Source organism: Culex quinquefasciatus, chromosome 2, assembly GCF_015732765.1.
Source record: "Culex quinquefasciatus strain JHB chromosome 2, VPISU_Cqui_1.0_pri_paternal, whole genome shotgun sequence".
Taxonomy (NCBI): domain Eukaryota; kingdom Metazoa; phylum Arthropoda; class Insecta; order Diptera; family Culicidae; genus Culex; species Culex quinquefasciatus.
In genome coordinates, this window is record NC_051862.1 from 28,446,891 (window position 1) to 28,462,022 (window position 15,132).

At 33.2% G+C, this 15,132-nt stretch overlaps 1 protein-coding gene across 5 annotated transcripts in view; it reads left to right on the plus strand.

Moving 5' to 3' along the window:
- Positions 1-6,969, plus strand: part of LOC119767949 (insulin-like receptor) — a 263,166-nt gene extending 256,197 nt beyond the window's left edge. For 4 of the 5 annotated variants that reach the window (XM_038258020.1, XM_038258017.1, XM_038258018.1 and 1 more), the window contains one exon: positions 5,566-6,969. In XM_038258020.1, coding sequence (XP_038113948.1) covers positions 5,566-6,262 — 697 coding nt within the window. In that variant the 3' untranslated portion in view covers positions 6,263-6,969. The remainder of the gene's footprint in view (positions 1-5,565) is intronic. The other variant, XM_038258022.1, reaches the window with a different exon arrangement.
- Positions 6,970-15,132: the final 8,163 nt, after the last annotated feature.

Below are 15,132 nucleotides of genomic sequence, written 5' to 3' on the forward strand. Positions count from 1 at the left end.
GAAAGAGACGATTTAAACTGAAAAATTCGCCATGCGTAAAGCGAACTGTCAAACTTTCTGTTCGTATTTCTCGAAACACCGAGTTGATTTACGGGTGCAACGAAATCTCGAGATGGGATGGACCAAATTGACAGAAATTTGGAGTGAAGACTCTCAAGAAATATCCTGTGTTTATGACGAAGCCCGATTTTCAAAATTTTGTTTTTTTTTTAAATACAAAAATGAAAAACAAACGATTACCTGTAAAAAAAAAAAAAAACAAAAAATATTATTATCTTTTTTTAAATTAAACTTTTCTCGATTTGGTCGAAGCAGTGTTGAGATATCGGGGCACCCGTTTTCTGAAACTGCACCCAAAGGAAAAATATATCTCAAAATCTGCAACATTGGATTTGCTGCAGAAAATGTCATATTTTATAACATTTTTTGCAGCAAGCCCGTAGATCATTTTTGCCCGCGTGTAAAAATAGGGACGTGGCGTTACATCGTGCTGCCACCTGGTTTTTTTAAGCGCAAGAGTGGAAAAGTGCTGAGTCATCGTCTAAAAATAGACGGCGTCCTATCTCGCCCAGCAAAATGAAGTCGATAAAGTAGTCGGTTTCGATGAGAAAAAGTGGAAAACGTGGTCTAAAAATAGCGACGCCATCCCCCTATGTCAGCGATCTGCAGTTCTCACCAACACATATAAAGCTGGCCCGTCCCCGAGCAACACTCCAAAGAGAAGCATATGTTGGTGCTCTTTCACTCACTTTTCATCAAGCGTCCATGGCGCGGTGGAAGCGTGTCGGATCAATAACCAAGAAGTTGGTGGTTCAATCCTCGTTCTGCTAAGTCTTTTTTTTGTGAAATACAACCAAAAAGCCGTCGGTAATGTCGATAATTGTCGGTAACGGGCAAAAATGTCATACTCCTATATCGCAAAAAATGCATGAGGACAGTTTTCATGCAGATTCTGATATACTTTCATGCCGCCATGCATCACAATCATGCGACTGCCAGTTGGGTGTGCTAACTTCAAATAGATATATCTCAGAAATGATACATCCAAATGTGTTCAAATTTTTTTTGTAAGTAGAGAAATTCTCTACGAAATCGGTCTTTTTTAAAGAATTTTATTTTATTTATTTTTTAATCCGGCTGAAACTTTTTTGGTGCCTTCGGTATGCCCAAAGATGCCATTTTGCATCATTAGTTTGTCCATATGATTTTCCATACAAATTTAGCAGCTGTCCATATATAAATGATATATGGGTAATTCTCCGCCAACTCACACAGCAGTTGCCCCGACCCTTCTTCGATTTGCGTGAAACTTTGTCCTATGGGGTAATTTTTACCCCTGATTCCAAAATTGTTTACAGTCGAGTAACGGAAAATGGGAGAATTTTCAAAACTTTTTTAGTGTTTTTTTCGATGAAAAATACATTTTTTTCGGAATTCTGAGTACGCAATCAAATCGGGCGTCTAATTTTACATAAAAGTCCCTTTGACACCAAATTTCTATCTCATCACCGTTTCAGGCTGCAAATTATTGAAAAACACCTCTTTTTTCGCATGTTCAAAAGTGGAAGGGGTCGTACCGCCCCTCCGTCGCGATATATCAAAAAACGGACCTCGGTTTCGCGATCAGGGACAAAAGTTACCCCTTAGGACAAAGTTTCACGCAAATCGAAGAGGGGTCGGGGCAACTTTTCCAGATTTCGTGTGAGTTGGCAGAGAATTATCCATATGAAAATTCAAAAATCTGTATCTTTTGAAGGAATTTTTTGATCGTTTTGGTGTCTTCGGCAAAGTTGTAGGTATGGATATGGACTACACTGAAAAAAAAATGATATACAGTAAAAAAAGATGCTGGTGATTTTTTATTTAACCTTTTTCTCACTAAAACATAATTTGCAAAAAAACACTATTTTTATTTTTTTATTTTTTGATATGTTTTATAGGACATAAAATGCTAACTTTTCAGAAATTACCAGGTTGTGCAAAAAATCTTTGACCGAGTTATGATTTTTTGAATCAATACTGATTATTTTTCAAAAAATCGAAATATTGGTCACAAAAAAAATTCAACTTCATTTTTCGATGTAAAATCAAATTTGCAATCAAAAAGTACTTGAAAAGTTTTTGACCTTCGGCCCTGGCCGAGGTCAAGGGGGGTCTGTTAAAATAACAAGCCATAGTCTTCACATTTAAATGAAAAAAGTGTTTTAAAATGCATTTTTTTTAGTTCAGTTGTTTTGCAATCATTAGTTTTCAAAAAATCTAAGATCTGACAAAAACAAAAATTATATCGAAAAAAAAGATTTTGCATCGAAAATTTTCAAAAAATCTTAAGATTTTTTAATAAACCCAAACATGCTAAAAATGATTTTAAACGCAGAAGAATGTATTTTAATTTGATTTCAGCTGGCTGCACTTAAAATTTTGGAGGGGGAGGGGGTGACAAAAACTTTTAAAAATATTTGTACCAGCCTGATTTAAAAACGAAATATTGGTCGCAAAAATTTTTCAACATCATCTTTCGATGTGAAATCAAATTTACAATCAAAACGTACTTTAGTGAAATTTTGATAAAGTGCACTGTTTTCAAGTTAAGGCCATTTTCAGGTCACTTTTTTGAAAAAAGTCGCACTATTTATTTTTGTAAAATAAGTGTACATGTTTGCCTACTTTAGAAAAAAATATTTTTGAAAAGCTGAGAAAATTCTCTATATTTTGCGTTTTTGAACTTTGTTGGTACGACCCTTAGTTGCTGAGATATTGCCCATGCAAATGTTTAAAAACAGGAAAATTGATGTTTTCTAAGTCTCACCCAAACAACCCACCATTTTCTAACATCGATTTCTCAGCAACTTATGGTCCGATTTGCAATATGAAACATTCGTGAAATTTTACGATCATTGCGAAAAAAAAATTTTAAAAATTTTTAAGCCAAGACTAAAATTTTAAAAAGGCGTAATATTGAATATTCGGCCCTTCTGAAATGTTAGTCTTGATTCAAAAATTTTGAAAATATTTTTTTTCGAAAAGATCGGAAAACTTTACGAATGTTTCATCTTTTAACATTGTAAATCGGACCATTAGTTGCTGAGATATCAACATTAGAATACGGTGGGTTGTTTGGGTGAGACTTAGAAAACATCAATTTTCCTGTTTTTAAACACTTGCATGACAATATCTCAGCAACTAAGGGTCGTATCAACAAAGTTCAAAAAAGCAAAATATAGAGAATTACAAAAAAAAAAATTCAAAGGTGGGCAAACATGTGCACTTATTTAAAAAAGTGCGACTATTTTCAAAAAAGTTACCTAAAAATGGCCTTAACTTGAAAACGGGACACTTTATCAAAATTTCACTAGAGTACTTTTTGATTGCAAAATTGATTTTAAAACGAAAACTGAAGTTGACAAATTTTTGCGATCGATATTTCGATTTTTTGAAAAAATCAGTATAGATTGAAAAATTCATAACTCGGTCAAAGATTTTTTGCCCATTCTGGAAATTTCTGAAAAGTTGGCATTTGATGTCCCCTAAAACGTATAAAAAAATGAAAATAAAAAATAAAAATAGTGTTATTTTGCATTTCAAGTTTTAGTAACAAAAAGATAAATAAAAAAATCTCCAAAAATTGTCATTTTTTTCAGTGTAGTCCGTACCTACAACTTTGCCGAAGACACCAAATCGATCAAAAAATTCCTTCAAAAGATACAGATTTTTGAATTTTCATACATCGTATTTGTATGGACAGCTGCCAAATTTGTATGGGATATTATATGGACAAATTTATGATGCAATATGGCTTCTTTGGGCATATCGAAGGCACCATAAAAGTTTCAGTCGGATTAAAAAATACAAAAATTAAAATTCTAAAAAAATACCGATTTCGTGGAGAATTGCTCTAGTACAAGGAAGCACATGGGTAACGAATTATTATAAACGAGAGTTTTACAAATGTGTTAATAATAATAACTATTATGTATTATAAATAATAGTATCACAAAATGTTTGCCTCTGCCTGTATTTTTGAAAAGTTAAAAAAATGCGGCCAGAACCTATAAAAAATCTGAATTTTGAAAGGCCAACAACGTTTAAAAACCAAAGGGAAAAGTCAAAAGAAAAATCAATACTTTTGGCATGAAAAGGCAATACAGTCATCCCACATATTCGGAACGGTTTCCAGATTGGCCAATGTTCAAAAATCATAGCAAATCGATAATTAAACTTAATGATTCGTTTTTACCTTTATTTGAAAGCTTTTCTTGCGTCTTTCGAATGCTGTATCGAACATCTGCAAATTTTAACTTTTATATGAAGTTTTTGAAGAATTACTTTGACCCTTGAAATCCACAAATTCGGAACACTTTTTTCTTACGAATGTAAACAAACTTTGGATCTCTCTAGAAGTACATATTTATTACCAAATAATGATTTCACACACTGAAAGCAATGAAACTCAAGCTTAGCGATGTTTTATACATGGTTTGATAACTTTTTTTGTGAAAATATCAGTTAAATTCAGGTGTTCCACAATTGTGGGAGGCACAATAACATCCCACAATTATGGAACAGGCCATTTGGAGGCAGTGTTTTGCTGATCTGGACAAATTAGTGTTGGAATGAAGTTTTTTGTTCAAAAAGTACTTCTTTTACTAGTGAAATAGCAAGATAATGTCCAAATGAAAGTTCTAAAAATACTAAGGTCGACAGAACAGCTACTTTTTGGCATGCTATTGACAAATTATCATAAAAGTGTTTCGAATTTGTGGGTGTTCCGAATATGTGGGATGACTGTATTTCTAAATTGAAAAAAAAGTTAAGTTTTTATTACGAATTACGAAACTTGAGTTTCAATTATTTTTCCAAAAATACTTTCGTAATCTAAAGCAGGTATTAGACTATGAATAATAAACTTGCACTTTCTGACAATTTGGAAGTTTGCCTGCATTCGTACGCTGAGACGTTAGCATGCATAGAAGTTTGCGAGTTTGGTAAAATGACAAACTGTAACAAAAAATCGAGTTTGTTTATTTGTTTGTCATAGTTTAATACCTGCTTGAGATGGTGGTCAAAGTGGCGGCATTGAAACTTACAAGTGAATCCTACTAATTTAGTCTTCTAAATTGTTTGCTTTTGACAGCTCTCCCACCAACACATTCAAATTTGCTAATCAGTCTGTAATTTTCGAAAAACATTTTATTTATTCCGTCCTAGGAGAGAAAACGAGGCTCATGTCGCTAATTTTCTATTTATTGAAACACAGCAATTACATTTTCAGCATGCTTTTGAAATTATATCTTGTTCAGCTTCAACTCTGTTACAGCAAACCCTCTTTTTAAGCAAAGACGAAGAAATACAAGCCTTCGCGTAAAAAGAGGAGTTTGCTGTATTAAAAAACACAACGCGTGCGAGTGTGCCCTAACCTCAAAATTGTCCACCATCAACACCGATTTGAGTTTTGAATACATACCTTTTCGGCCTCGGGTTTCCGGCAACACTCTTCGCCCAACTTTTGTTCAGAAAAAATACTAAACGACTCTATTTGCTTGAATTTCTTTTCTTCCCACACAGAGAACAACTTGGTAACCGATTGATCTGTGATTCATTAGCCATATCATATAGTAGAGATATTGATGGTACCATTGCCGAAGAGGACGAGGAGGTCGACGACGACGACGGGGACGGGGACAGAGCGAGTAGGGATATTGACGACGGGGAGGAGGTGGGGACAGATCAACAGGACGACGAGGACGCCATGAGCAACGGTCACGCCGCCCTGCTGGAACAGGTGGTGATTGGGGGCCACGAAACTCGTCGCAGCACCAGCCAACGGGGCAGCCGGGGCAAGAGCCGGAGTGTGAGTCCGGGGACGAGGGCGGTCGGGGCGGGTCAGGTTCACGACTATGTGAACAGCGCCCCGGGCAGTCGGTTCCTGGAGGACACGGCGCGGTCCATTCCGGCGATTCCGCCTCCACCACAGCAGCAATCGAGGTTCCAGAAGCAGCAGCAGCAACAGAATCAGCAGCAGTTTTTCAGCGTACAACCTGCGACGACGACCGGCGACTCGGATCCCTACGGGAAGGAGTTTGACGCGATCGGCAGCAGAGTTCCGGCAGCAAATCCACCATCAACAGGCAGTAGAATCAACGGGCGAGTGATTCCGCCGGCGACCCGGCCAGAAGTCCGCAAGGAACTGGCAGCGGCGTCGATTCCGCCTCGGTTGAGGAACGGATTCGTGCCCAGCAGCAGCGGGTCCGGCGGAGTGTAAAACGACCCCCGAAACACACAGAAAGTTCCGAGTGCTCGCCAACAGATGGCGCGCACCACACTTGGAAGCAAACAATAGAGGCGCGCTTCGCGATCCCGCCACGGGATGGCGCGCGCTGCGTTCAGAAGAACACAGAAAACACTCTCGCATTGAATGGGCCATAGAGCAGAGCGCAGTAAACAAGTATTTAAAACAAACACAAGAAAATTTTATTTAAACAATAAGGTCGCTCACACACAATCACACGCTTAAGGAAAGAAAACAAACGCATTGTAACTAACACTTAGATAGGCATCACCAACACCACAAAAACACAAACAAACAAAAAAACCATCCAATCCATCCAGCGCGTGCGAAATTCTGTTCTTTGTTTTGAACGACCCCTTCAAAGTAAGCAAATAGAAAGAGAGAGGAAGATTGCAAAACACACAAATCACAAAACAAAAACAACTCACAACAAAAAAAACAACCAAAAGAGGCTATTACAAACCATGAAAATTAAGGCAAAACAAAAAGATCGAACACAAACAAATCGTGCTAACTGACCCCTCCTTCCTTTAGAGAAAAACAAAAACAAAACGAAAAAGTTAAGCTACACAAATTAGGTTATTGTTCTCGCGGCCCCACCACAAAACTCTCACCCATTTATTTTTTTTCTTTTCTTATACATGTATATTTATAGGCGTTTAGGAATTCTAGTAGAAAAAACAAACGAACGAGAAAGATTTCGTAACCCCAGCAAGCTACCATTTCTTTCAAAGTAAACAAACAAACACAAGCAGCAGCAACGGAACAATAGAAACGTCAAAACACACACACACCCACACTGAAAATGTAAGGCAAAAGACAGACTGACCAGTTCGCTAAAGCAATACTATTATTATGAAGAAGAAAAAAAGAAAGAAAAAATAACTATATTTTTTTTTGTTTAGTTTTAGGTTGCTCACTTATACACAAACAAACACACACGCAAAGTAAACAAATACAGATTTTCTTTTTTGTTAAATCGAGTCATTATTGTTTTTTCAATCCCACCAGAGACAGGCAGGCAGACGAAAGTTAAAGCTAGCAAGCATCCACCACCACCACAAGCAAACTAACAAACAAAGCGCTCCCATTGTTTTAGGTTATATTTGCGCTAGTTGCGTTACGGATTAAAACGAAAAGTGTTTTTTAAAGGCAGGAATGTGTAGAAAGAGATGCAGGCAAAAAGAAAACTGTTTTTTGCTTTCTGTAAATATTAGAAACTATTTTATTTTTCTTTTTGGTTATGTCATGTTGAAAATGGAGCGAAATAGTGTTGGAAATGGGACTGCCTTTTTTTTGTTCGTGGAGAAATTGGTATCTTTCGATAGAGATTTTGGTAGGTTTTGACAGATCGAGTACGATACCATTTTGTTTACTTTTGCTGCACCCTCAGCAAACGTCAAACTTAGACAAGGTTGTTTCAGTTTGGCTTTTGGCCTTGGATAATTTGGTAGCCTGCTATGGTTACAAAAAAGTACACTCATAAAACTTAAAATTTGATAAAACTGAATCAACACAATAATGGGTAAGTTAGGAAAAGGTAAAATGAGAGTTTACTCATTAAAACTGATCCAATTGTGAATGGAATTCATCCAAATTTCTCACTTGCCTCACCACTTAATTAATTAATCTAATGAGGTTCAGGGTTGATAAAATATGGTTGATTTTGGATGTGCGTGTATAAAATTTAATTTAATTTTTGATTACGTTTTAAAATTTTATATAGAAAGTTTGATGAAAATCCGTTGCAAATTTGTCCAAATTGTTTTTTTTTTTAAATTTTCCAATATTTATAAAATTAAATTTGGATTGTTTAGATTCCCATTTGACTTAACGGGTCATCCATAAAACACGTGGACACATTTTTTGAGTAAATTTTACTCTAATCGAATAATCTCAAATTCTTCTTTTAACTGAATTAATTGACATTCATTTTTACATTTACTGAAATTCAAAACAATTTTTTTCTTCCTTCAAATTAACACGATGAATTATTTTTAAGTCAGATTTTAATTTAAATTAAAAAAAATATATTGAATGAATTTTGGTTTTTGTAAATGTGAATGTTTTGAAAAAAAAGTCTTTTTATTGTTATTTTACTTAAAGTTCCGATACTTTAATTAAAATGTATTTGATTTGAAAGAAATATTAAGATTCTGTTTTAAATTCACGTAAATTTAAATGAAATTTAAGTTAATTTTAATGATAAGTTTGAAAAATAGAAAAATAGTTTTTTTTTAAATTATACGAATTTAAGGTCATTTTAATTAAACTTAAACTGAGGTTATTATTAAACAAATGTTTTGATTTTTTTCCTCAAAGTTTTGCTAAAATTTAGTTAAAATCACCCTACACTGTGTTAATTTTCACTAGACAATTTTAATCAAACTTAGGTTGCCTTACAAAAAAATTGTAATATTTTTTGGTTAAATTACAGCTTAAATATTTTTTGAAAATTTAACCTTTACTTTGGCATTTTTTTTCAAATTTTAGAGAAAATTGGCAAAATTGGATCAGAAGTTTGTTTTACTTTTTATTTTTGTATTTACAATTGTAATTTGTTGTTTTCAAACTAAATGTTGGTAATTTTTCGAAAAATTATGGGTTTTTCTTTAGTTAAGGATATTTTCATTGTTTTGGTAATTTTATATAAATTTTGATAATTTCTTCTAAAATTTAAACAATTTGAGTAAAATAAAACTAAATTCAAGTTTTTTCAACTAAAAAAAGTTTTTTATTTTTTTTAATTTTATTAAAAAAATTAATATACTCACTTAAATTTTCGGCATTGTTTCAACTTATTTTGTTTTTCCCTAAGAAATTAAATTTTACCAAATTTCATTCAAGATTAACCTGATTTTTTTAGAAAGTTATTAAAATGTATGTCTAATTTATATATTTTTATAGTTTTTGTTTTTTTTATTATTTATTCTGCTAAATTTTATTTATTTTTCTCTGTTTTATAAAAAATAGAGATTTTTTTCTTAAACTTCTTAACTTTTAGAGAGATTGATTATTACTACTCAAATCAAATTATGATTATTTTGACAAAAAAATAGTAAATTTACTACTAAAGTTAGTAATTTTGAGATCAATGAAAGGGATTTTTTTATTTTTCAGTATTTTTTTCTTGAAACAACATTTTTGATTTAGGAAGATTTGACATATTTAAAAAAAAATACATGAGTCTTACAGAAATTGAACAAAAAATATGAAATTATGGTTACTTTGCCTTAAATTTTATTAATTTTAAGTGTTGTCGAAATTTTAATAAATTTTATTTGAATGCTTGTAAAATTTAATTTAAACTTTTATTATTTTAACCCAGATTAAAGCAAGTTTCACTTAAAGTTTTGTAAATTCAAACATAACTTTGATGGATTTTATTTAAATTCAAGAGAATTTTTACTACTTTTATACCAAATTTTAGTAAAACAATAACATTTTGTCAGTTTGCGGAAAGTTTTGGTTTGAAATTAAAGTTTTTTTTTAATTTTAGAATTTTGGAAATTTTTACTGTTCTATTAAATCTATTTTTTTACTTTTCTGATTATTTTTTTTCATGAAGTTTAGGTGAGCATACTGGATTTAAAGTAATTTTAGCCAAAATTATGAAAAAATAACTTTTGTCAATTTTTACAGAGAACAGAATAACATTTAGTTTGCTTTGAAAATAATTTCCAAGAGATTATTGCCAATATTATCGTACAAACTATTACTCAAATGAATGTTGAATTTGGTAGTGAGTGGAATATTTTGAAAATTGATTTATTTATTAATTCTTACGAATGTTTTGAATGATTGCACTCGTAACAGGACAGTGAGCAAGAGAGAAACTCTCATTTTACTCGATTCTGCCCATTCTCCTAGTGTTGTAACCCTTTGCTCGAAAGGTGGGAAGCGACATAATGAGGGTTGCTCTCTTGCTTACTGTCTTGAGTTCTCACGTCCTTTATATACACTTTTGCCACAATCTCTATTGAAAATAAAACCTAACTTCTCAAAATAAAAATGAATAATTGAACGAAAATAAAAACCTAGCAAATTAGGCAGTCATAGAAGGCAAACAACGTGCTAATTTAGTTTTAAAAATCACACAAGGAAAACAACCAACACGGCAAAAAGCGAAACAATTTAAATTAAATTGAAATAGCAAGCTACACATAAAAACACACAACACACACACCCAACAATTCTCGAGGTACAAATTAAAGTCTGATTTATATAAAGTTCCTCCCCCAAAAATTAGAAATAAAACAAAATGGCAGAATTTAATTAGACAAAAAACAAACGGCAAAAAGCAACAGCAGCAAACAATAGAAACACACAAACGGACGTTGCGCGGTGGTGTTGGTGCGTGCGCCGCACGCAGAATGAGTGACGTCATTTGATCACATGAACGTTTGTGAGAGTGAGAGAATGAAAAGAGAAGTGCTCACGCCCAACACCACGCAAACCGCCCCCTGCAATACAAAGCTAGTAATGTTAATTTCACCCCTCTCCCTTGAAGCGATTTAATCGTTGACGATTAGATTAAAGAAACAGTAAGTTATTTTTACTCGATTTGTTGCTGTTTGGTGGAGCAAACAAAACTGGAAAAAAGGTGTTGATCGCTGACGTCATGATTCTCACACAAATACAAGCAAGCAAATCGAAATAGAAACGAAAGGTGACCCCTCACTAATACTAGCAAACAGCAGTCGTACTACTTTTCCATTTATTTATTTATTTCCCTCCGTGTCCGGATTGTTTTACGTTTTTACACACACACAAACACAGAAACAATAACCATACAAAGTACTCGTCGAATAGAGCAAAACTTTTCCATAGTCTTTAATTAAACAAAAAAAAAAGCGAATGCAAACACACACACATTTACACAGTGACGTAAAAGTAGGAAGGAAACAAAGTTAATAAAAAAAACAATTGAGAAAGAGAAGATTTTATTTATTTATTTAAGTCAGAGAAGAAGAAAGGAGGAATTCGTTGGGAAATTTGCGAGCAAATGAAAGTGGAATGCGAGAGAATGTGGAAATAAAAGAAACCAAATTGTACATAGTAAAATAATTTATTTTTATTGATATTTAGTACCACGGATAGATGTACCAGTTTCTAACCTTCGTTAAAAAAAACTGTTTGTTGGTTGAAGGGTGGCGAGAAAAAGTGAATTCTGGAATGATCCTTTTTTTTATTTTGGTTTGGTTTTTTTGTACCTTTGAAAAAAAAATTATTTGATTTTAAAAATAATCAATATTAAAACAAGTTGATTTTTTTTACTAACAAATACAAACTAACGATTTGTCTTGATATTGAAAAAAAAAAATCTTTTAACTAAATAATGAGGAGAATTTAAATATTATTTTTCCAACATAATTGGCACTTCCGAAACAAACAAAAAACGCGAATTCTCGGGATTGCAATTATGTTCACATATTAAAACTTCATACATTCTATCAGGGTTGCCAGATTATCAAATTTAAGATTGTGTTACCAGAAAGGCTTTTCAAATGTCAACAAATAAAAGGGTAGCAATTTTTTACCAAATTTACAGCATCCGGCTTTGGAAAGTTCTATAAAGGTCATTTAAGTCACGATAGATCTGGGCAGTGCTGCCAAATTGCCAAATTGGAAGATCTTTCGGAAAGAAAATTTCTGTTTAATTTTGTTCAGAATAATGAACATTTTCAACTAAGTTCACAACATCCGGTCTCGAAATTTTACTCAAGTGATGACGACTTAAGACAGTGTTGCCAGCTAACCTATTTGCAAGTGCAATATATGAAGGCAGCAAAATGTGTATCAAAATGCTCTAAAAATGGCAAAATGCGTTTGAATAAAACTAATGCATTGCATTTCAAAAGTACTTCAACCAAGTACGTCAAATTAACAGGGTTGCCAGAACATCAAAATTTTAAATTTACTTTTATAATTAAATGTAAATATTCAAGCCAAAATTTTATTAAAATAATAAATATTTATGGTTCTTATTTTCAATTATCACCGATTTTTTTTCTGGCAGTGATGCCAGAACAATAATCTAATTGAATTTTATTTTTCAAACCTATTGAATGACCGTCAGCGAAGCGGTTGTTGTCAGCTGTAATTACACCATGCATTGAAAATTTTATTAAATTTTGAGATATCAGTGTTGCCGGTTTAAGCCTTAATTTACTAAATATTGCAGAAAAAGAATTTCATAACCATTTATCCTGAAAATAAGAAATTGTTTGTTTAACAAATTATTTTAAATGTTTAAGTTTTGCTTTCGAACTTCGAAAAAAAAACAGCTATTTTTCAACTAAACTTTCAAATATATTTTTTTTTATTCTAAAAATGTGATATCAAATAAACTAAGTACAAAACGTTTTAAATTGATGTACAAAAATGTTTTTTATTAAATTTCGTATCTTTTACGATTTCGAGTAAAAAAATTCAAATAAGGCAAAGAATTGTAATTGGCTAGAATTGATGCTTCAACATAAGTAGCCCTTTTCAATAATTTTGAAAATTTATCATAGTTTTTTGAAATTATTATAAATTATTATTATTATAAATTTTGATTTGACAGCAAATGATTTGCATCATGTACTAAGCTGGCATTACTTTACTGCAGGAAACTTGAATTGCAAACTTTTCAAAATAAACACATTCAAAACTTTGTTTTCCCAGTGAAGTAACGGTGAAGTTGGCTGAAGAAGCTATTAGACTATGGCAAACAAGCTCGTATTTTTTTGTGTTCGACAGCTTGTCAAATTCGCAAAATTGTCTGTTTGCGAGTTTGTTTGTTCATTTGTCGTAGTCTAATACGTCCTTAAGGAAACTGTTGTCTGACAAATTTGCAGAACGTTTTTCTCAGTAGAATACCACCTTAAGATTTTGCTTATCTTAGGAAAAAATGAAGTCAATAAAATTTGATTAAATTTTATTTTAATTAAAATTGAACAAGATGATGAAAGCATCCACTGTTGTAAACAAGGTTTTTTTTTTTTTTTTTTTTTTTTTTTTTAAATTATTTTTATTAGGTCCTTTTCGGTACTGGGACCTGGTTAGGACCGAGTCGGCTTTTGTAATTACATTTGGCTTAATAATTACAGAGGATCTTGTGTGTAAATGTTAGTGGGGGGGAGCCGATTACCCGCGGCCTACTCGGGGTTAGTAGGGAAGGGATTGATGTTAAGGACAAGGCGTGGGAAGGGAAGGGGATTGTGTAGGGGTCTTGGTTGGCTCTGCTGGCCTTTGCGTTTTGTCCTCAGCCGCAACTCGGTGTCCAGCTGCTGGGGCGATCTTGCTTTGCTTCCGGTGCAACCAGAAACGACGGCTTTGTGCGAAGGCGAGTTATACTAACTAGAGGAAAACTAACTGAAGGGAAACTAACTGGAAGAAAACTAAATAGATATTTTGGAATCTGAGAGGAACTTTGTAAACAAGGTTACCAGGTCAAAATTTTAAAAATCTGGAAAAATCTGGCGGACAAAAATCTAACAGTTTTGAATAGCGAAGGGGTTGGAGGAAATAAATTAATCCAAAAGATTGTAGAATTAAGATGAATTGACTGATTTTATGGCATTTTCTTTAAGATAGACACGATCTATTTTGTTATTTTCAATTAAATTCGTTCATTTTAATCAAAAAGTTATTCAAAATGGGTATAAATTGAAAAATCGGCCAAAATCTGTCAATATCTGGCACAGGAAAGGGTGAATCTTTGTTCTGGCAGACACTTGAAAAATCTGGCATTCCCAGATTTATCTGGCAACCTGGCAACCCTGGTTGTAAATGAGTGATAGAAAAAACTATCATTTGATGATGCCATCATCAAAATATCACTATAGTTTTTGCGTTCTCCTCTTTTATTTCGTGATTGCCAAGCAAGAGCATTCTCTTTCTATCACTCCTTCTCTTGCTCTCGTTCACGCACACTCGCCGAAGATTCTTTTGTTTTCTCAGAATGCCGTAATAAAATAATGCGAAAGGGGGGATTGAGAATTGACCACGCACTACGTCCTGTTGAACTGCGTTGGCTGATTTTATTTTGAAAATGTCGCAAGGCATTGTGCAAACATAAGATGGAGACTAAACATTCTTTTTGCTGAGAATTTGGCGACCGCGACGGAAAGGAGGGCAGTGAATTTTGGGCAATGAGATTTCTGACATGATTATTGTAGTCCACTCGAAGTTTGACATTTTAGCCTTTTTTAAATTTATGGTAATGAAAACAAAACTGGTATTGTCCGATCAATTTTTATTCAAAAATTTCTTCCAAAGGAATTTTTAAAAACAATTGAAGATTAGTTGTAACAAAAATGATCAAATTAAGAAAAAATACTGATTTTAAACTACATGTTAAACGAAACATCCATCCAAATAAACAATCCTTGAATTCTCACTCTTTCTCGTCACCCTCAACTGCCCCAAACAGTAAGCGAAACAAGAGAAAAATCTTCACCTGGAATGAAAGCGAACGAGTGAACGAAATGTCAGAATTGTTTGGCCTGACTTCTGAGAGGAGCCGGGCTCGTCCCAAAACTAGTAGATAAATTGAATTATACAAACAAACAAAACAAAAAAAAACACACACACACATTTTACTAGATCAAAAACTACTTTCAGTGCACACCCATCTTTCCTTACATTTACCAGTTGAAAGAGTTGTAAAAATAACGATAAAAATAAACGAAAAGGTAGCCAAGCCGCCGTCACTGTTGAACAGGTGAGAAAACTGAAAAAAATTGAAACATGGAATGTAAGACAATTGTTTGATGACTTTAGTTATTGTCGTTTTCTTTTAGAATTATTTTTGGGGAAAGAATAGAAATTGTAGGAAAAATAAACGGTTTAGATAG